This window comes from Plectrocnemia conspersa, unplaced genomic scaffold (genome assembly GCF_051122295.1).
Source record: "Plectrocnemia conspersa isolate PC_06_02 unplaced genomic scaffold, ASM5112229v1 ptg000005l, whole genome shotgun sequence".
NCBI lineage: Eukaryota > Metazoa > Arthropoda > Insecta > Trichoptera > Polycentropodidae > Plectrocnemia > Plectrocnemia conspersa.
In genome coordinates, this window is record NW_028277169.1 from 20,787,330 (window position 1) to 20,813,666 (window position 26,337).

Here is a 26,337-nt window from a genome sequence, read left to right on the forward strand (position 1 = left end):
TTCGCTGTAGGACGCGACTACGCGCGTTAAGACCTTCCTCAGCCTTCTTTTACCGGCTAGCACGATGGCGGTGAGTACTAACGTCAAAAAATTTTTCATCCGACCACATCGAGCCGCACAGAGGAGCGGAGCCGCGTCCGAAGTCTCCGTCGGCGAGACTCCGGCCGCGAGCCCTCGCCTCGGCGACTCGTCCGCGCCGCTGTCATCCGCTGACGACGAAATGTTGTTTTGCAGCCCACGGTACCCATAGTGGTGGCGTCCAAGAAAAAGGTGACCCTTAAAGACAACTCCAAGAATGTTATGCGCAATCTGCACATCCGCAAGCTCTGCTTGAACATTTGCGTCGGAGAGTCTGGTGACAGGCTCACCCGTGCCGCCAAGGTATTTATCCACATTTTCTATTTCATAACTGGTAAAATGTATATTGGTAGTTCATATTTTAGTATAGAGCTTAAAAAGTCATAGGGAACCTAGTCAAAACATCGCGTTGACGTTATTTATAGGTTAACCTTTTGTATATTAGGTAGCATGAGATTGAAGTGAACTAGCAATGTAATACGATAATAAGGTTAAAGTGTATCATACACATACAGTCACTACTTTTTCGTTTCAGTCAAAATATGATTGAATAATGTGTAGTCATCCCCTGAAAATGAATTTAGTTTATATAATTCCATAATAAAGATCAAATTTAGTTATTGACAATCGGATCTAATAATCAAAATAAAACAATTATGCCCTAATTATACTTAATTAGTTTTAGCTCCATGAGGCGATTATTTTTTAATGCTTTGTCGAACAATTGCCGCTCATTTTCATATGGATTGAAGCCTTCAGTTTGCTATGACTTGAGTTTTCTCAATGTCGTTTTGCTTATGAATTTTTTTATTATTGCTAAGTGAGAGATCTTCCTAATGAAAGTTCAACAGCTCCACTAAATGTTCAGTGTTAACTTGTAAATGAGAGCGGCCACTTATATTACTGTTATGGTTCTGTTGTAGAGATTGGTCCACAACTGAATAATATTCGATGCATCCAGAATATTAAAGCTCTCCAGTGATCTTATTGTTTTGTTTCATGGCTGCATTCAAATGCGTTTCCTGGTCCATTGAATCTATAAGTTTCACTTTTACGTGTGTTGTTAAAGAGTGTCTTTGAGCATTGAGATTCTGAGAGTAGCACTCGCTCTTGATCTTTGAAATGAAAGTTATCAAACCATGTCTTAGTATTTCCATATTACTGAAAGATATCACTTGGACTTGTTCTACAGAGCTATAGGTTCATTGGATTGATAGATCGGAAGTTATGATCTCATTATTTCTCTTTTAGCCTTTCTAAAATTCTTCTTTGCGTTACAATTTTTACTCGACAAAATAATTATTCGCTCTAAATTGATTATCAGAAAGCTTATTTTTTATTTATTTAAAATATAAAAAAGAAGTATAAAACAATATAAAAAATATTACTGAATTATATGTATTAGATATTTAATATTACTAGAAAAATTGAATTTGTCTTGGTGGTGAAATGTCATGCTAATTTTTTTAATTTTCAGGTATTGGAGCAGTTGACTGGTCAACAGCCCGTGTTCTCCAAAGCGAGATACACTGTCCGATCCTTCGGTATCAGACGTAATGAAAAAATTGCCGTCCACTGCACAGTCAGGGGCGTCAAAGCCGAAGAAATCCTCGAGAGAGGTCTCAAGGTATACATTTATCTATGTTTCACACACGTTTGCGCATATTCTTTGTTCAAGGATGTCCTTCCTTCAATATGGACATCTTTAGTACCAAATATGCAATATTAATTCTCTATGCAACTTCCGCTCATCTGTTAATTGGCTCGGTGGATTACTCAACATGAGATACAACAACATATTTTCTAAAAATACACTATCAAAAATTGTATTTATAATATATAGTACAACTTACTCTTTTATTTACAGGTACGGGAATACGAGTTGAGAAAAGATAACTTCTCAGACACCGGAAACTTTGGATTCGGTATCCAAGAACACATCGATCTTGGAATCAAATACGATCCTTCCATCGGTATCTATGGTCTCGATTTCTACGTCGTGTTGGGACGACCTGGTAATTTTACATTCATATGTGTTTTTACTATTGTGCATATTATTTTATTTAATATATCATTTTTATATTGTGATATTGTCTGATTAATGTGCTATATTAAATCTCTATGCAACTTCCGCTCATCTTACTTGGCTCGGTGGATTACTCAAAATGAGATACACTATTTTTTATTTGGATTATTTTTTTATATATATATATATATCGTTTTTAATTTTGAATTATTTCTCTTTTTAGGATTCAACGTCGCTCACAGAAAGCGAAAATGCGGCAAGGTTGGATTCCCCCACCGACTTACAAAAGAAGACGCGATGAAATGGTTCCAACAGAGATACGATGGAGTAATTCTTTCTAAATCCGCTAAGAAGTGAATTACTTGATAGGATTATTTTATTATACAATAAAACATAAAATTGAATTGATCGTATTATTATTCCCATTTCTGCATCATACCTTTAAATAATTATCCTATAATAACATTGCTATTCAGTTTTGATTTTAGTGTAAAATACCTATATATTTTTGTATTATATTACAATTTCTCCTTTATGTATTTCTTATTGCTTGTTTTAGACCTAATTGTACTGGTTGAATATATTCTTGTAGAATTGGCAAGATGATCCAATTCGAGTTTAATATGTTAGCAGCACCGTAAATCAGACAGCTGTCAATAATCACGCACGTTCCAAGTGTCAAATGCAGGGATGTTGTTTCAACTTCTTCCAGAGGGGGTAAAAGTTAGCCAATCAGTGATTATTTTTTATTATTTCGAATTCATGAAGATTCGTAGTATTTTTCATTTAATGACATGCATTTTTCTGGCCACATTCAAGGGGGCATCTCTGTTTATCAATCCAAGTTAAAAGCAATAAAATCGTGCCGTCGCCTTGCTTTTGACTTCTGAGAAGTGATAATTGTTTTTGCGTCCTATTGACCAAAATTCGATTTTAATATACCGATACTCATACAAAAAGTCCGTAGTAATATCCATAAGGATAGCTATCATATTTTTAAAACTAATATATCTAATAACTAAGGAGCTATATGCAAGATGCAACGTCTGTCTACTTTTTTCGCTTATTTTCCCCCAAGAGAAATATTTTGGACTTTGTTAGTTTTAAAATTCTCATTATCTTAGGTTTAGGTTTGAACAAAATGGATGTTTCTCAAGTGTAAGATAGTTTCATAGACATTTTAGAGCAGCATATAATTTCACTAGCGCTTACCAGTTAAATTATATTTTCGCTAGCAGAAATATCTATATATACTGGAAAAATCGTATTTGGACCTCACTAGCGAAAATATAATTTCACTAAAAACACAAAGGCGACCATTTAATTGAAGTCATATTTTCGTTAGTAGAAATATATATAGTATGTATATATACTGGTGAAAATGTATTTGGACTTCACTAGTGAAAATATAACTTCACTGTAACATTTATACATCGCATGTAAAAAATTACTGTTAAGTACGTAAATGTATCTACATATGGAAAAGTTGAAATAATATAATTTTACTAACACCGGCCAGATAAATTATATTTTCACTGGTAAAAATATATATCTACCGATAATTTCACTGAAATGATATATTTAAAAAAAATATTTTCGGGATAGAATTGATACTGTTTTTAGGGATAGTCTGAGAATTTCTGGTTTAGAATCAGTGACGTAATTTGTTTTTCCAGGGTGGAGCGGCAAAAGTTGGCCAGTCAGTGGTTGTTTTTTTAATATTTCGATTTCATTGAATGACATGCATTTTTCTGGTCAAATTGCAGGGGGGAGGGTGGGCAACTGGCCACCAAGATAATGTGATTTAACACCGTCGAGCACCTAAAAACTTTAACATCCATATTGGCTTTAAAGTTGTTTCTTACTGGCAGTTCAATCCTTGATCCAATGAATGAGCACATTTTACAGTTTTATTTTTGCCCAAATATATGGTTTGCTATACAAATCTTTTGTACGTACATATCTAAGTATTTTCTGTTACTTTTTTGTAAAATTTATTGTTTAATTTTACTGTTTCTCCAGTTTATCTATTAAGTTAAATGGCCCTAATTCACCAGTTTTTCAACCAGCTGTTATCCAGTTGAGTTCTTAAATTTAATGAATTCTCAGTATAGCTCTGAAGTTATTGTTGGAACAAATGTGTTTGAAGCGAGAATATGTTAATTCAAATGTCATTTGCTTTTTTCTTTCATGTGACAAAAATTGACTTTAAAGTTAAGTTCAACATACTAAGGATGAAAAATAATAAGTTGGTAAAATATTTTTTTATTAATTTATTTCCTAATTTATACAATAAATAGGTCGCCGATATCGGCATCACACTTCCGACAATCGTATTTAATATTATATAATATATACACACATCAAACAATTCTTAAACATTTTTTAATTCGCCAACATATCACAATGCCTTTGTCCATTTAAAAAATAAGAAAAACGTTCTACATCACAATCATCAAAAAATTGTATCGTTGTAAAAAAATACTATGTGAATAAACGTACAGTTTATAGAATCGCTAAAATAATTTCAAAACGTGCAATATATAAAATAACGAAAATATTGTCAGCTTTCAAAATTTGTCTAATCAATATTTTTATTACACAAATCTACTTTATATATTTGCTTAATAGTGCTAAATTATTGTGATTTATAATGCTCTGTTCAATTATTGAGGTATCGTGTGACTTACTGCAAGATTCTATACAAAAATGGCTGGAAAGTTTTTAAATTTTAAAGCATTCGTATAATTTTTTGTCTAAGCTCAACGATTCTAACGAGTACGACTATTGTGACGGCGACGAGCGAAAGCGTTCAATGCGCCAGAACAATTTTTCAGTTTGTTCTGGCGCGTTCGATGTTCTGCCTTTCAGACTCTGAGAAACCGAGTATGCTCTCGATGGCAGTAAGATGGCCTTGGTGGTTCTCTTTATCGGTCAAAAAATAATAGATGGCGGATTTCAGGAACTGCAACGTCACTTCCGGGTCTACGCTTCTTCTGGATCCTGCCTGCGCTTCCACGATACGCTTGTACATAGCCTGAAAATAGCAACGACAACATAAATATACAAATAAAGATTTAATAAAAATATATTAGTATATTTAAAAGAAGCATAGTTAAATCACAACATGAGAGATTCCCAAAGTTTGAATTCGGAAATTTCACTTAGATACAAAATAATATAATATAATACATACATTAACGTGCATGCACATGATTGTTCAAATATTTATTTAATATAACAAGTGTACATTCCATTGTGCAAATAAATCAGTAAGAAGGGCTGGAATAATTTAGTATTCAACGGTTCAACTACTATTGTATCCAAACTATTAAATACTGAATTAAGGTTCTCCAACCTTTATACATAATAAAATTATACATTTAAATGTGCTATGTGAAATTATAAACAAAAGAGGCTGTTTCATATTATGTTCTTCGTGTGCGAATAATAAAACTTAAAACATAAATAGAAAAACTGATAAATCATGCTTGCATGCGCTCATATTGTAACATAAATAAATATATAAAATATGCTAATGTTATTAAATTTGGTAAATTAGAAACACAAGCAGTTTGTTAGAGTAACAACGAACAGAGGAGCTCGAACGACGTCAAACCTTTCGAGCGCCAAGGACCCAGAGTGAAACAGCCTCCTTTGCGCTTAGAAGAATTCGCGATTTAGATGACGCACGCTCCGGCGAGTAGTTTAGTTCCTGTAAAATAGTAAATTATGCTACTATGCTAACTGTCCTTTTTACTGTGCCTACATTAGGTACTCCATTTATTTCACTTCCACACTGATTGTGATTCTGTATCTTGGAACATTACATATATCATAATTATGTAGTATACTAGTGGGAACTAATTATATTCCACAACATAGTATAGTGTATGAAGTTAAAAGTTAAAAAATCCAGTTTAGGAGAAGAGGGAATTACAGATGATATGCTTAGTAATATGACTCGTTTTCTCTTGTCTCCTTTATTTGCTATCCAATAATAATCAATCGGAAAAAATATTTAATGGTTGTTCTAGAAATTTCAGTCTGTACAATTATCCAACAAAAAACAGTTTAATAAAGAAAAATATTAAAACAATTAGCATCAGACATAATAAGCCCTTGCTTTTTACACATATAGTATTTTAATCGTTGAGATAGTATCCTCTATTTTAACTAATAGTTTAACAGACTGAAGAAACATTCATTTTTTGAGACTATTCAACTTTTTATATTGTAAATTCACTGATTTTCGAGGATTATAGTCCTATTTTTTTGAGATTACTCGAGAACATTGAAGGCTCCCATTAGTACTTGTTTCAATTTTACTATGGAACAAAGACTTGCTGTGGTTCGAAATGGATAAACTGCCAGTTATATATATCTACTTTGTCTTTTCTAGTACAATGTTAAACAGGTGCAATAAATTAGAGCATCGGCTTGTTTAAATAATGTAGAGGTTGATATAGGATTTGGAGATCTTTAAACATGATCAGTGCCTAAATTATTAGTGTGGGATTTATCAATTAGACCGCCTTGCATATTCATTACGTACATCGGCAAATCCGAATCAATGCAATTATATTTTTTTTTAAAATGACGGATGCATCACAATATCCATTCGGAATCTTTTAATTAGCAAGTGCTATTATCTATTGTATCGACAGCACCAAAGAAATATAAATGTCGTTGTGTTTTTAGTATCGGTAGTAAAACTAAGCAATTTATAACCTGAAATGCGTCACAATAGCGTTTCAAACTTGCACGAATAACAAAAAAGTTGCCGTTGCAGCAAAAAGTGAGCGAGAACAAAATTTCTCCAATATAAATGCGGATATACAGGAAATTTAAATTTTGGCGATAGAAGCTAGTTCGTTCTTGATCTATTCGATTAAATAGTTTTAAATGAAGTTTTTTTTAAAGCTGCCTTTAGGTTGAAACAGACGACGACTTAAGTCTGCATGTGATCGAGGGTCATCCATGGATGACATTTTTATAAAAATTTACTTATATTTGTGAAAAAATTGATCGTTACAGATATATTTTTGTAGACTCGTCGGAAACATGGACATTATTATTAATGAAAGACCAAAAGATTCGTTAAGTACCATAAATACTATTGATGCGAGCTACGCCAGTCCTTTAACAGTTTAGTGCCACAGTATATTTTGTACTACAGGCCCCTAATGCCAGCTATTTTTAGAATTAAAAAAATACATAATCAAGTGTTAACGACTTGTTAAGGACTCTTATAACTCAAAAGGAGCCTCTGGGTGCCGTTTCTGGTGCATTTGGACGGCATTTGCAGTTGTTAAAATCGAAGTGCTAAGGTTATCACAACAAAATAATATTGATTTAATTTTTGCTTTATTAGCAAACTAACATTTTTATACAAAGTGAAAAATGTATCTTTTTTTATAAAATATAAACCAGCAATATAACAATAATAAAAGTCATTCTATCATCTAACGCGTGAAATTTTGTCGAGAAGTATCATATTACAAAGGCGCGAACTGGAGAGACACCCCAAACTAACTTTTAGAACAAAAATAGTTTTAGTCAAGCTTTACACCAATTATCATTTGTTTTAAAAAATGATGTTTCATATATTACAAAAGCACAAGTGGCTAGTGGCAACCATGGTGACCTTGAAAAGAAGTTCAATAATTTTAGTAATTTTTAAGATGACTATTCAAGCGGTAATAATTTTAAAGGTCTTTCTATATATGACTCTATATACCCTAAATAGTCTTGTTATATTATATTGTAGCGTAAGTAACAGATTCTGTATATGCACCATATGTGATTCTTGAAATTACAGGCATGTAGCGACTGAACGTGGCATTAGAACGGTTAAGGGCAAAACTGGCATAACCCACACATTACTACTGCATTCCATTTTCAATTCATACTACTACATTTTTAGTAAGCTTTCATATTAAATAAATAAAATTAAAGTTTTATATTTCCAAACCGTAAATTCCTACAATATCCATGTATTGTGTTAAGCTATCTTGACTGTAATGAAAGTTTTAAGTTTGCAGATTTACATATTGATTCATTACACATCATATACAGTATTGTTATGATTCCTTTCCATCATTAATATATTATTCAAATTACCCTCAAATTGTCTAGTTCTTTCTGCGTTATTTGTAGCTCTTCTAACAATTCAGGAACCGATACTCTCGGATAAGCGTGGGTGAGTTCAGCACCCTAAAAGCATTGTCGTATATAAATATATGTTAAATAATCTCATAAAAGTAATTATAAAAAACAGTACCTGATTAGCCAATTCATATTTAGCAGATTCTTGACCTTTAGAATACATCTGCAGATACATCTTGTGATGTTTCTCCTCCTGTTGGGCGAGCTGCTTGCTCACTTGCTCCAGCTGCTTCTCCAGCTCTCGTATCCTCTCTTTGGCTTCTTCGTAGTTTGGCATTAGCTCGCTATATCTTGAATTAACATCGGCCAACTTTTGCAGAATAGCCTCTACTCGGTCGTTATGGATCTTCTTCATCTCCTGTGTTTCATTGTTCTGCCTGCGTGTCATGTCTTCGATTTTCTTTTCATATAGATTGATCAGCTTTAATCTTTCGTCCTCTTTATCTACAATGTCAACTCCACATGCTTTATCGAACATGGCCACGCCATCGATCGATTCCTTAGAATGCACCGAAGAATTGGTCAAGTCTTCAAAATGCCCGGAATCGGCTAGCGAACAATGTAAGTCGCTCAAGTTTAAGCTGCACGAAGGCATGTGATTCTTATAGCTGTAATCAGAGTGGGTTTTGATCGGTCCGTCGTCTGTTAAATCGGCAAGGTTCGGCGAATCCGGCGTTTGAATCTCATCTCCGGTGTTTTCTTTAACGGTCACTGCATCGCTAGAATTGGATTTTTCATCGGGAGAAGTGAGGGAGGCTTTGTACAGTCGCAGCTCGACGACCTCTTTAGTCAGTCTGAAAATATCACTATCCTTCTTCTCCAGATCTAATTTGGCTTGATTCAGTAACGCCTTGAGCTTTCTGATTTGGCGTTGTGCTCTTTGCGTGGGCGTCAAGTATTCTTCTCCGGTTTGTCCCGCATGCTGTGAGCAGTGAACCACGTATTTCATTTTTCTACCGCTAAAGGTGGTGCCGTTTCTGGCCACGTAGGCGTGGTCGCAGGACGCTGTGGTAGCGACGCTGCTGTAGCTGTGCAAAGAATCCATATCGTCGTCGATCTGGTGGTCTGTGACATCTTCGGGAGATACCGGAGGCGTAGCTGGATTTGTGTAGCATTTTCCTTCGGGAGATGGTGTGAATTTACTAGAGCGGCAGTAGTGTTTTAGATGCGACGGAGACTTGATGGGCGTGTTTCCCTTAGAAACTGAACCATTCGGCTGCGATAAGCTGAGCGACTGAAAAATAAAATAAAAATCACAGTTAAAAACCTCGATGGTAAGACAATGAAAAAATGCTTTTGAAAAAGTTTATGGCACTGATGATAATAATTTTCTGCTGTCAATATTGGAGATATAAAGTTTGGCAATTGTTTGTAACGTCAACCGCTTCTCGAAACAAAATAGAGAAATGCTTATGACTTGCCAATGCAAAATTTCGATGTCTGCGAACCACAAAAAAAGTCTACATCATCGGGCCCAACCCCAGGGCTTTGCCCTTGTCGGGCCTCCACACCAGCCCAGTAAGCAACAGTCATTACAGAGAGGAGCCTCAATCGGCGCAGGGACATAATTTTAGTTATTTCCAGAGGAGTGGCAAGAGTTGGCCAGTCAATGGTCATTTTTTAATATGTTGATTTCATTAAGATAAATAAAAATGATACGTATGTAAATGTATATATTACTATACATGGTTAAGTTAAAATCATATAATTTTACCTGCCAGATAAATTGTATTCTGTGAAAATGTATTCCGATATGATTTCATTGAAAAGACAGACATAAAAAGAATATTTTCTGGATAGATTTGAGACGTTTTTCTTCAGATTTTCTTCGAGGGATAATCCAAGAAGTTCTGGTATAGAATCAAAGACGTCATTTCAACTTTTTAAAGTGGAAGGGGGGGGGGCAAATTTAGCTAATCAGTGCTCGTTTTTTAATATTTCTATTTCATTAAAATTCATTAAATGACATGAACTTTTCTGGTCAAATTCAAGGGAGGGGAGAATGCCTCCACCTGACTTTTCCCATCAAAAGATGTCCCTGAATCGGCGCATCCAAGCTGCATCCACGGAGAGAGGTCAGAGCGCGCTACTGTATAGTCAAGGGTCTGCGCTACCGGATAGTGTCTCCAGTGGCAACATATTTGTTTTCTTTTTTCTATATATATATTGTTCTGATTTATTTGGGTAATGTCCGTTACAAATGTTGTTAATGCCAAGATATGCTTAACCCAAGTCAAGCTGGAAACTTCTGCTCGGTCGTTCATAAACTGCTGACTTCCATACTGCATGGACGCAATGGTGAGCCTACGTGTAATGTTACGTAGAAGAAAAATACAATAAGAAATACCATCATAATTGTTTTAATTGGTCCTTATAGCTCCGGTAACGTGGGTTGAAGATCGCATGCGTAAGAAAAATAAACGGTCAACGTTTCCTCGTTGGGAGAAGTTAAATACATATTTATAATGTAACATTTTAATAAATTGTTTGTTTGAATTATAAAAGTTAATTACGTGTCCTTTGACGATCCTACGCAAGGTACCAATAAAACAATGAAACCAATGCATTAAAAATGTAATTGGTTATGTAAGTCAACAAGCTATCCAACCATAGAAGGTATGGAAAATTTCAAATTTTTATGTGTGGATTTTATAAGATTACTGCAAGAGTTGTCATATATGATTTGTTTTAAAGTAGGTGTTATTTATATTATTTAGATCCTGTAAAGTAACGTTAATTTTTTTGGGTCGTTGCCAAAATCGATAACAAGAGTGCGTAGTACGCAGTGTGCCTTATTTTTACACAAATAACACTCATTTACATATCTGAAATGTAATTAATACAATAAAAGGTTTTGTTCCAAAATAACAGGCACGAACATACGCGTGTTTACGTAAAACAGGTGTGTGTTTAAGAACAGCCATGAACTATATTTCGTTGCTCTAATTTAACGAGAACGCGTGAAAAATAATGATAACAATTCAAGAAAAAATTGAGGGTGGTCAATAAATCAATCACGCAACATTTTGAATAGTACTAAAAATGTTAACTTAGAAATTGTACAAACATAACAAGCGCAAAAATAGTATATTCATCTTGGGTTTTGTAAAAAACAGGTATTTTTTGTTGTGCGACATCGTTCCAACATGACGTTCGCCCAATGCGTTATAATAGGGTAAACACGATCAACAACTACTATGTAAATAGTTAGATAGCAAAGTGAAATCATTCAATCTTAATAAGCGACATATGTACTACATACATACTATATTATGTCGTTGACATATGGAAAATAGCATTCAGTAAATGAATGGTCAATAAAAACAAAGATGGAGCGATATTATGACTTTATACTCGATGTTGCATACTTGATATGAGTTTTACTGAAGTTACACAAGTAAGCTTTACATCAAGAAAAAAATAATATTGTAGGATCTTTATAACGTAAATGACGTACTCTCTAAAGAGAGCCACAAAAATAAAAAAAGCTCATATGAGACCATTCAATGGAAAAAAAATGTATTCACCAGAAAATGCCTTCTTTGTCATTGAAAAAATCTCAAAATAGCAGTATATAATATGTTTATTAAAAATTCAAATACATTCAGAGCAAATTTTATTCAGTTTTTAATAATTTAATTTAATCTGTGTTTAAACAAATATTCATAAGTTTTTTGTCGTTCTATTCATATTTTTTTGTGAATAAATTGGTAAAGTATCAAATTGAAAAAAAATAGGTAGCTACTTTTTTATGATAATTTTCAAGCTTTTAAATTTAAATTGTGTGTATTATACCATTAAAATATTAATATTTTTATATCTGCATTTTAATATTTTGTATATTTTCATTTAATTGAACCTAAAATCTTTAAAAACATCCATAATGTAATCATATATCCTCTCTGTCAGGTGATTGCTATTTATTTACAGGTTTTTATATTTATCGTAATATTTACGTTGCAATATTACAAGCGTGAGCCCAATGCGTTACAACGGTGTAAACACAATCAACAACAACCGTTTTATATGTGCCAATTCGCACCAACCCGAGTGACGCTCGCGCGTTTGACTTGTCTTCATTACATACGAACCAAACAAGCTCGCCAGTTGCCACTTGGAGCTTGATAGAATTTTATATATATATATCGCTTTTACTGCTTTACTTTGTTTGTATTTTATTTCTAAGTTAAGTAAAGATTTACAATATAAAATGATATTTTTTTTGTTAAAAAAGTGAGACATCAGATAGGATTTTGAGCTATTATTACAGCTAACAATCAATATATGTTACTATGCACGAACTAGCTAGATTTTATTTTAATTATTCATCACGATATTTATTCACGAGATCAGGAAAAAATAGAAAAACATAATCTGTGTTGGTCGGACGGAATTATAATTATATAACAATAACTAATTTCGATCCCCTTGAAATAGAAAAACACTATGACCCATTGCAATATATTAGACGTTGAGAATATTAAGGGCGAACTTGGCAAAATCACGCTTCAAAATAAGCGATTTTTTAATTTAAGCTTTTGAGAATATTAAGAGTGAATTTACATTAATCACCTTGATACACATACAAAAATAGTTTTATACATAAGTACAACTTGCCAAAAACCGCCAATGTCAGGCTACTGAGTAGTAAGGGTGTCATAATAATGCGTCGCTTTTTTCACTTTTAATATTTTATTTTAAGTCTTGGTAAGACTATTTAATTTTTTATGAACATTAATGTATTTCTTCTGGAACAGGCTTTTACTTTGTTTCTCTTTGATATTTAAATAATTACATTAACTAATGAAAAATTACCTTATTGAGTTCAACTTTACTATTGAACGCGTTAGTAATATTCGAGAGTTCACCTATGTAAAATTGTTCATTTATTTTCTAACTTATCTTCATTTCCTTTTTTCCGCAATTAAAAAAATACCACGCGAGCAACTTAATAAACTTTTTTTTTTGGAACGCACACGTGTAAAGATTTTCCATTCTTGATATAATATATTCAATCATAAAGTTGCTATTGATTCAGTTTAATCCGACATTTTGACAACGCAATACAAGATTAGTTTTTAGTTTATAAACATTTAGAGATCTAATTTACCATACTACTCTCTGATATTTAAAGAACATTATTAAAAAAAAAAAAATCTCCCCTTTGATTTCGCCGTTAATATTCTACACGCTTTATATAAGTTAAAAATAACATTTTTATAATATGATGAAAATACATAATTTACGAAAATTTACTTCTAATGAGTATACAAGGCAAAACAATCAAAACTATCTATTTTTATTATATTAATACATTACTTTTTATAATTCGACACTTTGTAGTTGGAAGTATTTAGTAAATTTTTTTTTTATAAATTTCTAACAAAGAAAAAATTGAGAAAAAGCCGAAACAAACTAACCGGCTTTTGCATTCTGATTTTAAATATTTTTTAATAACCACAACACTGCTAAATACTACATTTTCGTCTTACGAAACGAGGCGGAAATGCGTGCGAACTGGAAAGGGGTTAACGCGGTACTGTGTTGCGGACGTCGATTTTCCTAGGTGGGGATGAACCGAGACGAGATGGCGGGGAGAGACTGTGTGACGCACAGTGGGACATAATTCACAAAGCGTGGTCTGAAAAAATTCAGAAATCTAAATTCTTCATTATTGCATGTACAATATATTAATACTAGAATAGTAGCATTACATTTGCACAGAGGAACATTTATTAAATAAATGCATTAAAATAGCAAAAATGAACAATCATGACTAACAACAATAGAATGCTCGGTAAGGAGCATTCGTATGTAAATGTTGTATATATTACCACATAAGGAAAAGTTGAAAATGGGTAAAAATACAAATCTACTAGTGAAAATATATTTAGATATAATTGCCCTGAAATGACATATTTAAAAAAATATTTTCGACTGTTTTTTTTAAACCACCACTACAGCGACTTTTGGTGTTTTTGTATCTATAGCGAATCCGCATTTGTTAGAATACTTTGAAACGCTTTATATAATACATGTTCTGAGATTTCATCAGATATTTATGTCATAAATAAAGAGGAGTAAAAACAAAAGATACATACAATTCAGGAAAAAATACACATTCGTTGCAATGACGAAAAACTATTAAGTGACTAAAAAAATTTAATAAATTTTATAAAAATGAAGTCGTGGCTTTGTTGAATGCATTTTGTGGCGATAATGATAATTTTAGTGTCGATATTTTGTCGCCTTCGCAAAGCATAAGACCGGTTTCACACGTGCCGGATGGATTTGCCCGGCACCGGGCTGGCGGCGTGTAGTGGGGGTGGTGTTGTATGGGCAGCGTCGGGCCGGCGCCGGATGGATTCGTCCAGCACGTCTGAAATGGTAGGTAGCCCATAATGGTACTAGCCCATACAACACCATCCAAACTACACGGCGCCGGCCCGGTGCCGGGTGAATCCATCCGGCACGTGTGAAACCGGCCTAAGAGGTTAGTGGTCATGCAATTACGCGAATGAAACCGTTTTGCTGGTCACTACAGTGTTTACTCTATACATTCTTTACTTTATGGTGATCACAGATAACAACTTAGCAGTTAATGAAGGAGCGGGGACTGATCGAAAGTTTTTGATACACGGTTTATCTCCATGAATCGTTAGAATTTAAAGTATATTAAAGAGTAAGAATATTGCTTTTAAAACCATTTTATATTAAGTTATATTATAAAATGTGTTAAATATCCCCATGTGCGACGGTGAGAGTACTCACCAAGCTACGGTGCCGGTGCCGCAGATCACCATTGGGGGCGTGCGACTCCGTCGACGATTCCCTGGTCTCGGCGATGCGCGGACAGGAGGGCGGTGGCGCAAGGGGCCCCGGGGCGAAGTTCCTCTCGCCGCGCAGACGCATGGAGCGCGAGCGCTGGAACGGCACGGGTATCCTCGACTCGCTCTCCTCCGGCGACAGCCGCCGGTCGCGGTGGCTGCGCGCGAAACCCTCGCTCATGCCACTGAAACGAAACAAATCACAAAATTAAACGAAGGTCAATAAAATCAGTAATCTATCTTGTCGAATCGAGTATTTTCAAATGTTTTTCACTCATTTGTTATAATTTATATATTATAATACTTTTTAATAAAACAATATGACGCAGATAGAGACGAAGCTTTTCATCTAGCGCCCTTTTTATTAAATTAGTGAATTATATTTATTGTAATTGAGCAATATAAACAGCTGGGAGTATACTATGTATCTACTATAAGAACTCACATGAATTTAGAATTATTTTTTTACACCACACACCTAGATCATAATTAAGACAAACAAATATAATTATTTATGTACATTAAGCATTTATGGCTGACTACCCCCAAAAATATCCACAATGGAAACCCAAGTAATTTACATCAGAATCATTTATGTGCAATCATAAAAAAAACTAGTACAAGAAGAATGTTATTTAAAAATAAGGTGGTGGACTTCTCCCACCTTATTTTTAAATAATAAGCCTGCATGTGAATTGATTAAGCGCTGCACCCACAGAATAAAACAAGCTCTGTCTACTGAATCAGTCGGCCTTGTAACCGTGTGCGACGGATTTCCACATTATTTTTTTCAAAATTCGGTTGTATATTAAATATTATGGGAAAGTGTTCAGTTATAGGGTGTAAAAGTCAAATCATCTATATTGGCCAAAAAAATGCTTGGCATTCTTATCATACATCGCCTAATTTCGCTTGGCACTAAAAGAGTTAATACAATTAAAGTAATTTCTCAAAAATATTAAGATGTTAGAATACATTTTATGACAAAAACTTTTATAAATAAGTATTATAATTAACTAATCCATTTTAAAGGTAAATAATTTTGGAAAGATAATTATTCGTATGTTAGATATTTACTTGTAGTGTATAAATTGTATCCATACGGTCAAAAGTCTAAAAAATATAATTGTTGTCAGACAATAGTTTTTATCATACATACCAGCAGCTTGTTTTTGAAAAATCGTTTATATAGATATTTAACAAAACTTTTTTCAAATGCTTTTTAAATTTGGTTTATTTCATTACTGATTTTTGTATATTGTATATTTATTAAGATATTGTATTTAAGAAGGTTGGCAGTTTTCTTTGCAGTTCTTTCTATCAATACTAATAAATCTTGCGGATCTTAATACATATATAATAATACAGCGGAAATAAATAAATTTTGAATTGTATTTTATTCCTTTATTTAAATTAAACAAACCTAACCGTTGTTCTCAAACGAAATACGGTGGTGAATAAATTTACAATAATATATAAATATATTTTGTTTTCGGAATACAATATTACATATTATGTAAGTTACATTTATTTATTTTAATTTTAAAATAGTTATAATAATGACAACTCTTATTTAAAATATTTTTTCTTAAAAAATGTATATGTATGATGATACGAGTACTGTCTTGTCGAGTCATAGTTCAGGCATTAGCAATATTTATATACAAAGGAGAAAAATTTGATTAATTTCTCCGGGATGGTTCGTGTAAGTAATTACATTTACAACTCTGAAGAAAATAACGTAAAAATTAGTGCGATCCTTGTGTTTGATGTGTGCTGCAGAGTTTTTATATGAGGTTGATTTAGTCAATTTTAATCTTAAAAATCCAACGGTTTGTGAAATCTAGAGGATTTCATTTTTAAATAACAAATCTAAAGCCGCATTCAACTGAATGTAACGATGGGAACGGTATTAGTATTTTCCCCTATACTTATAATTTGATATTTTGTTTCTGTTTCGACATAAATCCACGAAATTTAAATATTTTATGCTGAATAGGGTTATATCTACCAATATTGGTTGAGTTATCCAGGGTGGAAAACCAATTTATTTTAAATCTGAAAAACCGTTATTTAAGTCACAAGCCATTTTACCCAAATGATCCACTATAACACGTGTTGAAGAATCAGTTACCTCACATTTATTTAACTAATAAAATTGTGCAAATTTTGAATCTGAAAAATTAATTTTATACAATTTCAGAAGTCCAATAAAGCCAAATATATCGGATTTCACATCAATAAAGGTCTTATTTGGTCCTTGCAGTTGTTTATTTAACAAATTTAATTTTTCGAAGATATCTGTAAAATAATAATAATAATTAAGACATACATTTTTGCAAATGTAAAAAAATACTGATACAATTACTAATTATTTTGTGTGTACTGTAAATGACAAGTTTTTTATTCTTAATGATGTAATTATGCTGCTCAATAATTTTAACTGCACTTCAGAGATATTGTAAATTTCATCAGACCTAGATTTTTGATAGCGAATCATATTTTGAATCGAATATTTAGCTAGGCCTATTTTTAATGCCACGTATTCCCAGTCCAAACTTGACTACATTCATTTTAATCTACTCGTATCATCGCCTTTCTAAATACTATCTCTTGAATGTAACTAAAACAAGGATACATAAGTGTTGTTCTCTTTTTGCTTTGGCTTGTTTTCCTAGATTTTTTCCTATTGTTTGCCCATTGGAAATAACGATTGTTCTCAATGGGCAAACAAGAAACAGAAAGAAATATAACATATAATGTCCCATTTAAATTTACTCGATTAAAAAAAACCTTCAACATAATTATGATCCACAATTGACTGAAGTTACATAGAAAATATAAATATATTAAATACCATGAGGAACGAACATCAATTTATGTAATAAAATTCTTGAGTTCCATAATGCAGCATCATGGGACCAACCATGTTAACATTTAAAGTGATTATATTTTTGTTAACTTTGCTTAAAAATGAATTTTTAATATAGTGGTTGCCATATTATTATTATTACGCTTATCAATTTCTATCTGGTTGTTTCCAATCACACAGTAGTAGTTATTATTGGAGTTAAATGGTTAGTCATTCATAAGCCCATGATAATTATATTTTACAAATTTTATTTGCTTGCCTTCAAATATTAGTATATTTAGACGTAATTTCTAAATTTATTTTTTAAAAAACAAAATAGGCCTTATAAATATTTTAGAGAAGTTCGTTAGTCAGTCTTATCCGTAATTTTGTTTCAAAATATTGGCTATTCAAGAAAATAATAAATCGCAACTAGAGAAAAAAAGTATATTTTTCAGAATCTCCTAATTGTGAATATTCACTACCAGCAACACTAAGAATGTATACTTGTTGACGCGACGCGAGGAAATCATATTCTAGCATACCTTGCAGGAATTTTGTGAGAAATAAAAATGCATAAATTTTATATTCCCATATGTACAGGTATTTGAGAAATTCTTTTTGAACCTTTTTTCATAAATCGGTTGTATTATTTGGCAAATTTGTGATCATACAAGGCACACAGTTCCCTCAAGCTGCTGAATTAAAGACATTTTTAAACATCTGAGGCTTTATTGCATAAGTTTTCTGTATGTTGATGGAATATGTAGTCCTCTTGATATAATACACCCAAATTAGTTATTACTTCTGTACGATTAAGCACTTTGTTATCTATTTTATAATACATGTAAATGTAATCTATTAGCTGAAGACCACAGACATAGATTTTCAAAATTAAAGTGAGGTTTTTACAATCCTTAAATCTAAATATTTTAAGGAATGCTTTAATGTCATCGGCGAAAAATAAAAATTTATAATTACGAATAATTTTTAAAATATCATTAATTGGCCGATATTAAAACTTTGAGGATCACATATTTTATATTACAATATTCTAATTAAAATAAATTAGTTTTCAATACACACTTTTCAATACAGAATTCTTGCGGTTTTTGCCGGACGGAATTTGTCTAATTAACTGTAGCCATATCTGAAGCGTCAAATAAAACCATTCTGTAATGTAAAAGTGAAAAAATATTTAAATATTGAATTATCAACGCACATATTTAGCTTTTTAGACTTATTCGACAGTCTTTTTTCGATGGATTATTTACATCTTGGTTATTTCTTAAAAAGCTTTCTGCATTATATTGAAATATTAAAATTATTTTACAACATTTTTTAGCATATATTATTACACATTAGTGTGTTCTTACGATGTACCACACCTAAAACATACAGCCTCTTTATTTTAACTAATAGACTCAATCTAAAAATGGTAACAGCGCACATAAAAATAATTATGTTTAACGCGTCATCGTTTACGTGACAGTATTTTTTGCCGTTAATGTTAAAATCGTGACTTTTGCTACATGAATATATAAAATAAATTACAATACAAAATGCTCGTAATATTATTTAACAAACACCTCAAACTACCGTAAGCCGCACTTTATTATTCGAATCTTCAAAAGTTGTATTCAAGCGTTTGCTAATTTTATTATACAAGCGTCAAAGTTTATCCGTAAAAAGTTTTGCATACGTTCTCACGTGGTTACGTACGATTTTAATTAAAATTAAACCGTTGTAACGAACGGTCACGTGAATCAATTTGCGAATTCCGATCGACCGTTCTTCCTGCTGAAGCGGAAGATGTTACTTTCTAAAGTGATTTTTTAATCGTGCAATACATGAATGGAGGCGATTTCGCAAACGGCACGGTATGAATTTATCTTTTAATATGATCTATTCAAAAAATATCTTAATTAACGTGTTTAATTACCTATAACATCCAACCAGACGTGGTCGATGTTATCAATCTCGGAATAAAGCTTATAGCCATGGTCTTTTTTGTATAATTGATAAAGCGAAGGACGACTCTTCAGAATTAAGCAAAAATTTGAGATTTTTTCGATCACTATAATCACGCAATTTGTCTCTGGTTATATGACTTAAATATGCGAGAAATATAAAAAGATCATTTGATATTGGTGTATCACGATAAGCTAAACATTTCATTAAGGTATCCTTAATTTATGTAGTCTTGAAGTTATTGTAACAGCTGCCATATCTTTAAATTTGGCAAATGATATTGCAAAAAAATCTAAAACTGGAGCAATATAAAAATTTAGATTGGGTTTCTGCTTTATATCAGGGGTGGCCAGCTTGTTTGTTGTCGGGATCGACTTTTTAGATTAAAAAAGGCAGAAGCTATCTATCAAATTTCATAAATGGGCTTTGAACTAATCAGAGAAGGGAGCGTAGAAATCAATTGATAACACTTTCAACTATGAAAAACACTACAAATTGTAGCTTTTGCTAATTGTAATATATTCATCGCTTATGTTGTTAGTAAAGTGGAAAGTTTGTGGTCCAACTTCTTCTGCCAAATTAACAAAATAAATAGAATAATTTGATAATGCTAACTTTAAGGTATCTTTGCTGGGATTATTTGTCAAACCCAACCGATTGTCATTTTTTATTAATTATAAGATGGAAGATGCTGACTCAAATATGTGGATCTTAAACAGGAATTTAAATTTTTAAAGCATCTTAAATTTTAATATTTATAAACATAACATAACAAACACAAAAATCTTTTCCAAAGATCTGACTTTCAAAGAAATATCACATCGCAAAGAAATAATTTCTTGTTTAAAAGTTAAATTGGCAAAATTAATTAGTTTTGCAAATTTGCTTACAACTTATTTACTATCCACGTTATTTTCCTGGATTAATCATAAATTGTACGAGAACTTAATTGCTTATTAAGTCTTTAAATCTATTTTTAAGACGTTCTGAATTTCAGACACGTATTTTTCGGTATTAAATGTATTGCACGTTGGATTTTTTTGAAAATGATCTGTGATGTTTGTTTATCTAACAAAACGTTCATCTTTGAGGTCTTGGATCATAGCTAACGTTTATTTTTTGAATACATATAAAATTCTAATCAAATCACGCTTTAGAGTTTTTCTATGTAATCGGTTAAGAACGACGAGTGACACAGCGAATTTTGATCCAGCTAGCACTAGTGATCTTTGCGAATGATCTTGCTTAACAAATCTTAAATTTTTTTTCAAAAACTTGCTTTGGCCTAACCACCTCACATCTGTGTGTAAAATCAAGTCTGTTGTTTTTCGTCTTTGCATTGCATTTCAAAAAGATTTTTTTTCTCTTCAATTGCTTTAATAAATTTAAAAGAAATATCTATTACACTTTTTGATGAATAATACTGTAATAGCTCAAAATATCTGAAAAAGTCATTCTTACATATGGTAATGAATCAGGGTTTTAATTTCTTGAAAATATCTTTTGTTGCGTAAAAACTCAAGATTTTGTTTCTTGCAACTCAGATTGAAATTTAATATCAAACAGCAATGTTTTCCCGTAACAATGACAAAAAAAATTAATTCATATTCCTCGCGAAAATATACAATTGTGAGGATTTCAATCACCTTCTCAATTTGTTATAATTTAGAAGTTATTCTAACAACTATTTTAAACATACGAAAATAAAAATCATACGTCCGTTTCTAAAGTAAAGAAATACAACAATATAAGAGAGATCTCTAAAGTTACCAAACAATTATAGCACATCCGTCCCGAGATGTTAATCGCCCATAATTACCGATGAAACTACTCTTTGTTTGGAAAGGACGTAAAATAATATTGTTATTTTAAATGATATTGTCAATACATTGTATCGCGATCGACTTGTTCAGATATTATTTATTGGTTTATTTCTTATATTAGATTTTTATGACTAACTTCTTGGGATAAATATAATATTTATTATTTCACTGGGATTATTTGACACATTATGAAATTAGAGCGTATTTTTTACATATAAATAAAGCTACTTTATTGTTGTGACGACAGATTGCTTAATCTCAACGTTATAATGTACAATATTTAGCTTAATGTCATATTTAAAACGACTACAATAAAAAAGTAAATTATTCTTGTAAAAAACTAAATATGCCAGAAAACTCTATATATCACCACAATTGCATTCTAAAATTTAGCCCTTCATAAAAAAAGGAATTATAAAAATGTAGTTAAGTATAGTAAAACGATAAAATTTAAAGACAATTTAATCAATTATCGACCATAATTATTAAATTAAGACCTTACAACATGACTTAAGATATCTTATCTTTATGGTAAAAATGTAGGATATTAATAAAATAACATATTCTGAAAAATAAATTGATTTTAGTTGAATCATTATTATTTTTATGAAATTAAAAAAAAGTACAATGTTTTATGCATTTCACTTAAACGTAAGAAATGATCTATGGCTGATATTGATTCTAGACAACATATAAAATTATCATTTTTATTATAGTTCTAATATATTTGAACGCTATGTATAATTCATGTAATTTTGCAATAAATATATATATTTAAATATCAAAGCAATGTTTTAAAATGTATAGGATTTACAACTTTGTTTATTATTTGTAAGAAAATTGTTATTACTGAAGCACGAGCGGTGATGTGGAACATTTTTTGTGCTTGTCGATTTTTTCAACAGATGTTCTCAATCAGTCTTATTTATGGATAAATAAATTGAATTGATTTTTATACTGTGTGGAATTGGAGTTGAAAATTGATTAAAATTTAACAAACCATAACCATTTTCTTTTAAAAATTGAGATGCAAAAATAAATTCCTTACCTTACACTTTTTCCAATTCAGAAACTAAGGTCGGAAATCGATCCCATCACGTACAGACTGTTACGTGAGAGGGTTCGTTAAACTTCAACATGTTTATGGTTGTGGATGCACCATTGCAGTATTTCCTATGCGGATTTTTTTTAACGAAACGAACGTCGCGATCTAAACGTTACTTGTGAATGAAAATTGTATTGAATGTCGAAAAAATTGAAAGTACCTCATAATTACGTAACCACCGGCAAATATGTAGAACGGATTGTATGTTTAATTGATCGTGACGTCATAATAACAAGTGTTTTCGAGCCGAGTGAGCTCTCAAAGACGCCAAAGAACTCGACCCAGATCTGACTTTGCGGTGAAAACTACCCGGATAGTTGCTATGAATAAAAAATATTATGAATGCAACGCCTGTGCTATTCTATTGGAGCTACTGTAATGCATGAATACTAAATGCGATTTAACTGGGGCAATATGATTTTAGAGTACCGGTGTACATTTTTCTGTTTCATTATCTTATCTTATCTAAAACCAGTATAGAAACCATTTGGTCAATAGAGAGTTTAGTTTAAATAAAATACCAAAAACCTGTTTCCCACGGAAGACAATCAAAATGCTGAAATTTTGGTCAAAACCCGAATTGCCTTTCATTGTGTGTCAAACCATTGCAAGTTACGTAAAAAACGGTTATTTGTGTAAAAATACAATAATAAAAGGTTTCATTATAATATGAATATTGTGTATATATTTAAAGTCTCAGGTCACAAATACAATCAGAAAGGTTAAAAAAACCAGAAGGAAAAATATAAAGAATGCGGAAATGCTATTTTGTCGTACACGCAGCCATAGTGCAACTTTTTTGCTAAATGAGCTACATTTTGCTCGCTTAAAAACATACGTTGTGATTCATAAAAACAATCAATGTCAGAAATAGCAATAATTCGTAAAATATCTCTTAAAAAATATATATTATATACTATATAATATATATATTATCGTTATTCACATTCAAGCCCATTTCCTAGATTTGTCCATAATTTTGAAGTCTTCTTTTGGTTAATAAAATCTATTTATTTATTATTTTAATTTTAGATTAGATGAATAGAAATTGTGGAGTTCATGTAGGATTCGAACGCAGGAAATTTATATATTACATCGAGCTATATTTATTTATCATTACGTGACAACAATTGAAACATGACAGGAGGGCTGGCTCTAGCTTATTTAGCGCCACAAGCAAAAACTAAGTTGCTCCCCCCCCCCCTACATATTATCAACACATTACAGTTAAAGCACGACCTGATATACATTCAAATATCTTACACAAATAATTTTGAAATGTATAGTAATCAACGCTAAAAAACAGCGGCAAAAACAACTGTATGGTAACCACAGAACAAAGAATATAATAGTCAAAGTGTGCATACAAGAGCGACAGAGAGCAAAATATATGGTTACCATGATACTATTATCGAGTTACTCCACTATAAGGATGGCTAGAAAAATAGTTTTCAACTCTTGGCTATTCCTATATTAAACATATACGAATATATTTTAGTGCAATCCATTTTTAATGAATGTGAAATTATCATTTATGTATATTTTAAAAAGGTATTAGAATATATTTGGCAGTTTTAAACATTGATAAAAATTACGTTTTTAGAACCCCAGTGCAATTGACATATTTTAGAAAATTATTTTTATGTATGTTCAACATAAAAAAGTGTTAAAAATATTAAAAATACTTATTAGTGGTATCTGATGCACACGGTTGCATGTACGCTTACCAAGCATTTTTTTTTATTTTTTAGATGTTCTAAAATGTTCAAAACTCTTTTATTTTGATTTTTTGCAGTTGGTGCCCCAGGCGACCGTCTATGCAGCCTGCACTGCATGTCAAGCGTTAGTCTAAATCGTTTACATGATAGCAAACACAACCATGAACTACTAAGACAATCAGACTGACATCAAAATCGGTAAGTCTATTTTATTAAATATAAACTTAATTATTATAGCTTAAAATCAATAGGCCTAGCTAGATTTTACTTTAATTATTCATTACGGTATTCATCTGCGAGATTAGGAAAATCTAAGAAAACGTATACTGCGATGATCAAACCCAAGTATTAGGTATTAGACTTATGCCATTGATTTATCGTGTTTTGTTTCTATGAATGAACTGTTTTTTTAATTTTATTTTGAAATATAGAAAAGTTAATAAAATGGCTCAGTTGCATTTCAGAGAAGTAAATAGTATCAAATATATCCAGGTTCTTGTCAAATATATTTTAGATGTTATTTTATTAACCTTGTTTGTGGTAAGCTTTTATATGCACTTTCTCTGCTTCTAAAAATTTACGATCAATAATTTCCAATGTTTTCTTTGTGAAAAATATGTTTCGATTTTACACATTGCAATAATCAGAATAATGGTTTATATACTTTAGGTGTTTCTTAAAACAGAACTATTATTATATTATTATTAATTTATCTTACCCAAAAAAGCAAAAAAGATAGTATAAAAACTTTTAAAAGTCACTTTGATTGATCTTGATGTTGCTTGTTTTTTGCATTGACTTCATATTACATAAATACTATATGGGCCGATAATTTTTATTTCACCCAAGATATATTATAAATATTTTTTTCATGAAAATGGCAATTTTCTAAAAAAAGTGTTTTATCAACCAATAAATGGGTAGAACAGAATCTGTAGATTAAATATGTTATCGTGGAAAAAAGTATATCAATAGAATAATACAAAACTACTGGTTAAATACTTACAATGTTTTAGATATAGTGATCCAATGATGGAACTAATTAGATTATAGCTGAAATTCTTTTGAAATATACCGAAAATTAAATTTTATCTATATCAACTCAAACGAGCGAGCAACACGAAGCGCGAGGTTTTAAGCGCATAGCACGCAATAGTCGTCGGCAGGCCAAGATATAGCGCAATCATGACATATATACTCTGTTCAGAAATCACAGTAAATAGGTAGTATTTAATAAAAAGCATTTCATTCGCCGTTTAGGCCCGACACACACTGTTTTACCGACACTCAACATTAAAATATTTATAAAAAGGCGCTGTTCTTTTGATATTTAAGACTAAGTCTCTAAATATATTTTTATTTAACACTAAAATGTATATTAAAAAACTAAATTTATTACATATATCCAGAAATAACAGTAAGTAGGCAGCATTTAACCAAAGCATATATGAGAATATCAATTCTTTTGAACGATCAATGCATTCCGGATATTATTTATTTCTACCCAGCATTCTAAAATGCAATGCAATTTCTAAATCTTGAATAATCACACCCTTATTTTAGTGTGGATAAAACTGACAATGGTTATTATAAGTATAGATAAGAAGTTCTAGTGGTAATAGTAGTTCTTCAGAAGATAGTTCTAACAATTTATTTACAATAAAATACAATGGTATATATTTTTTGTATTATGATTTTAAATTTAATGTATTCTATTTCGTTTTATTTATGCCTTTAATAATAAAATAATCTTTCACATTTTTGTACACT

General features: G+C 31.5%; 2 protein-coding genes across 9 annotated transcripts in view; one reads left to right on the top strand and one right to left on the bottom strand.

The window, feature by feature from the left end:
* The first annotated feature begins 43 nt into the window (after nt 1-43).
* RpL11 (ribosomal protein L11) lies at nt 44-2,508 on the top strand. The gene is made up of 5 exons (XM_088186577.1): nt 44-70; nt 235-381; nt 1,556-1,705; nt 1,946-2,093; nt 2,328-2,508. The coding sequence occupies exons 1-5, from the start codon at nt 65-67 to the stop codon at nt 2,459-2,461; spliced, it is 585 nt and encodes a 194-aa protein (XP_088042703.1). The 5' UTR covers nt 44-64; the 3' UTR covers nt 2,462-2,508.
* Nucleotides 2,509-4,352: 1,844 nt separating this feature from the next.
* The window catches only part of LOC148235114 (protein quick-to-court-like), a 32,344-nt gene continuing 10,359 nt past the window's right edge, over nt 4,353-26,337 (bottom strand). For 3 of the 8 annotated variants that reach the window (XM_088186525.1, XM_088186524.1, XM_088186523.1), the window contains exons 2-6: nt 15,044-15,284; nt 8,388-9,506; nt 8,228-8,320; nt 5,724-5,819; nt 4,354-5,141 (exon numbers count right to left, since the gene is read on the bottom strand). In XM_088186525.1, the coding sequence (XP_088042651.1) occupies nt 4,938-5,141; nt 5,724-5,819; nt 8,228-8,320; nt 8,388-9,506; nt 15,044-15,280 (1,749 nt within the window). In that variant the 5' untranslated portion in view covers nt 15,281-15,284 and the 3' untranslated portion in view covers nt 4,354-4,937. Of the gene's footprint in view, nt 5,142-5,723; nt 5,820-8,227; nt 8,321-8,387; nt 9,507-13,692; nt 13,816-15,043; nt 15,285-26,337 lie in introns of those variants that run through there. The other 5 variants (XM_088186528.1, XM_088186526.1, XM_088186529.1 and 2 more) reach the window with 4 other exon arrangements.

Bases quoted from the DNA above. Each gene is read 5' to 3' on its own strand.
- RpL11 (XM_088186577.1), top strand. The intron at 382-1,555 runs GTATTTATCCAC...TTTAATTTTCAG, and splicing joins GGCTCACCCGTGCCGCCAAG to GTATTGGAGCAGTTGACTGG. The intron at 1,706-1,945 runs GTATACATTTAT...TTTTATTTACAG, and splicing joins TCCTCGAGAGAGGTCTCAAG to GTACGGGAATACGAGTTGAG.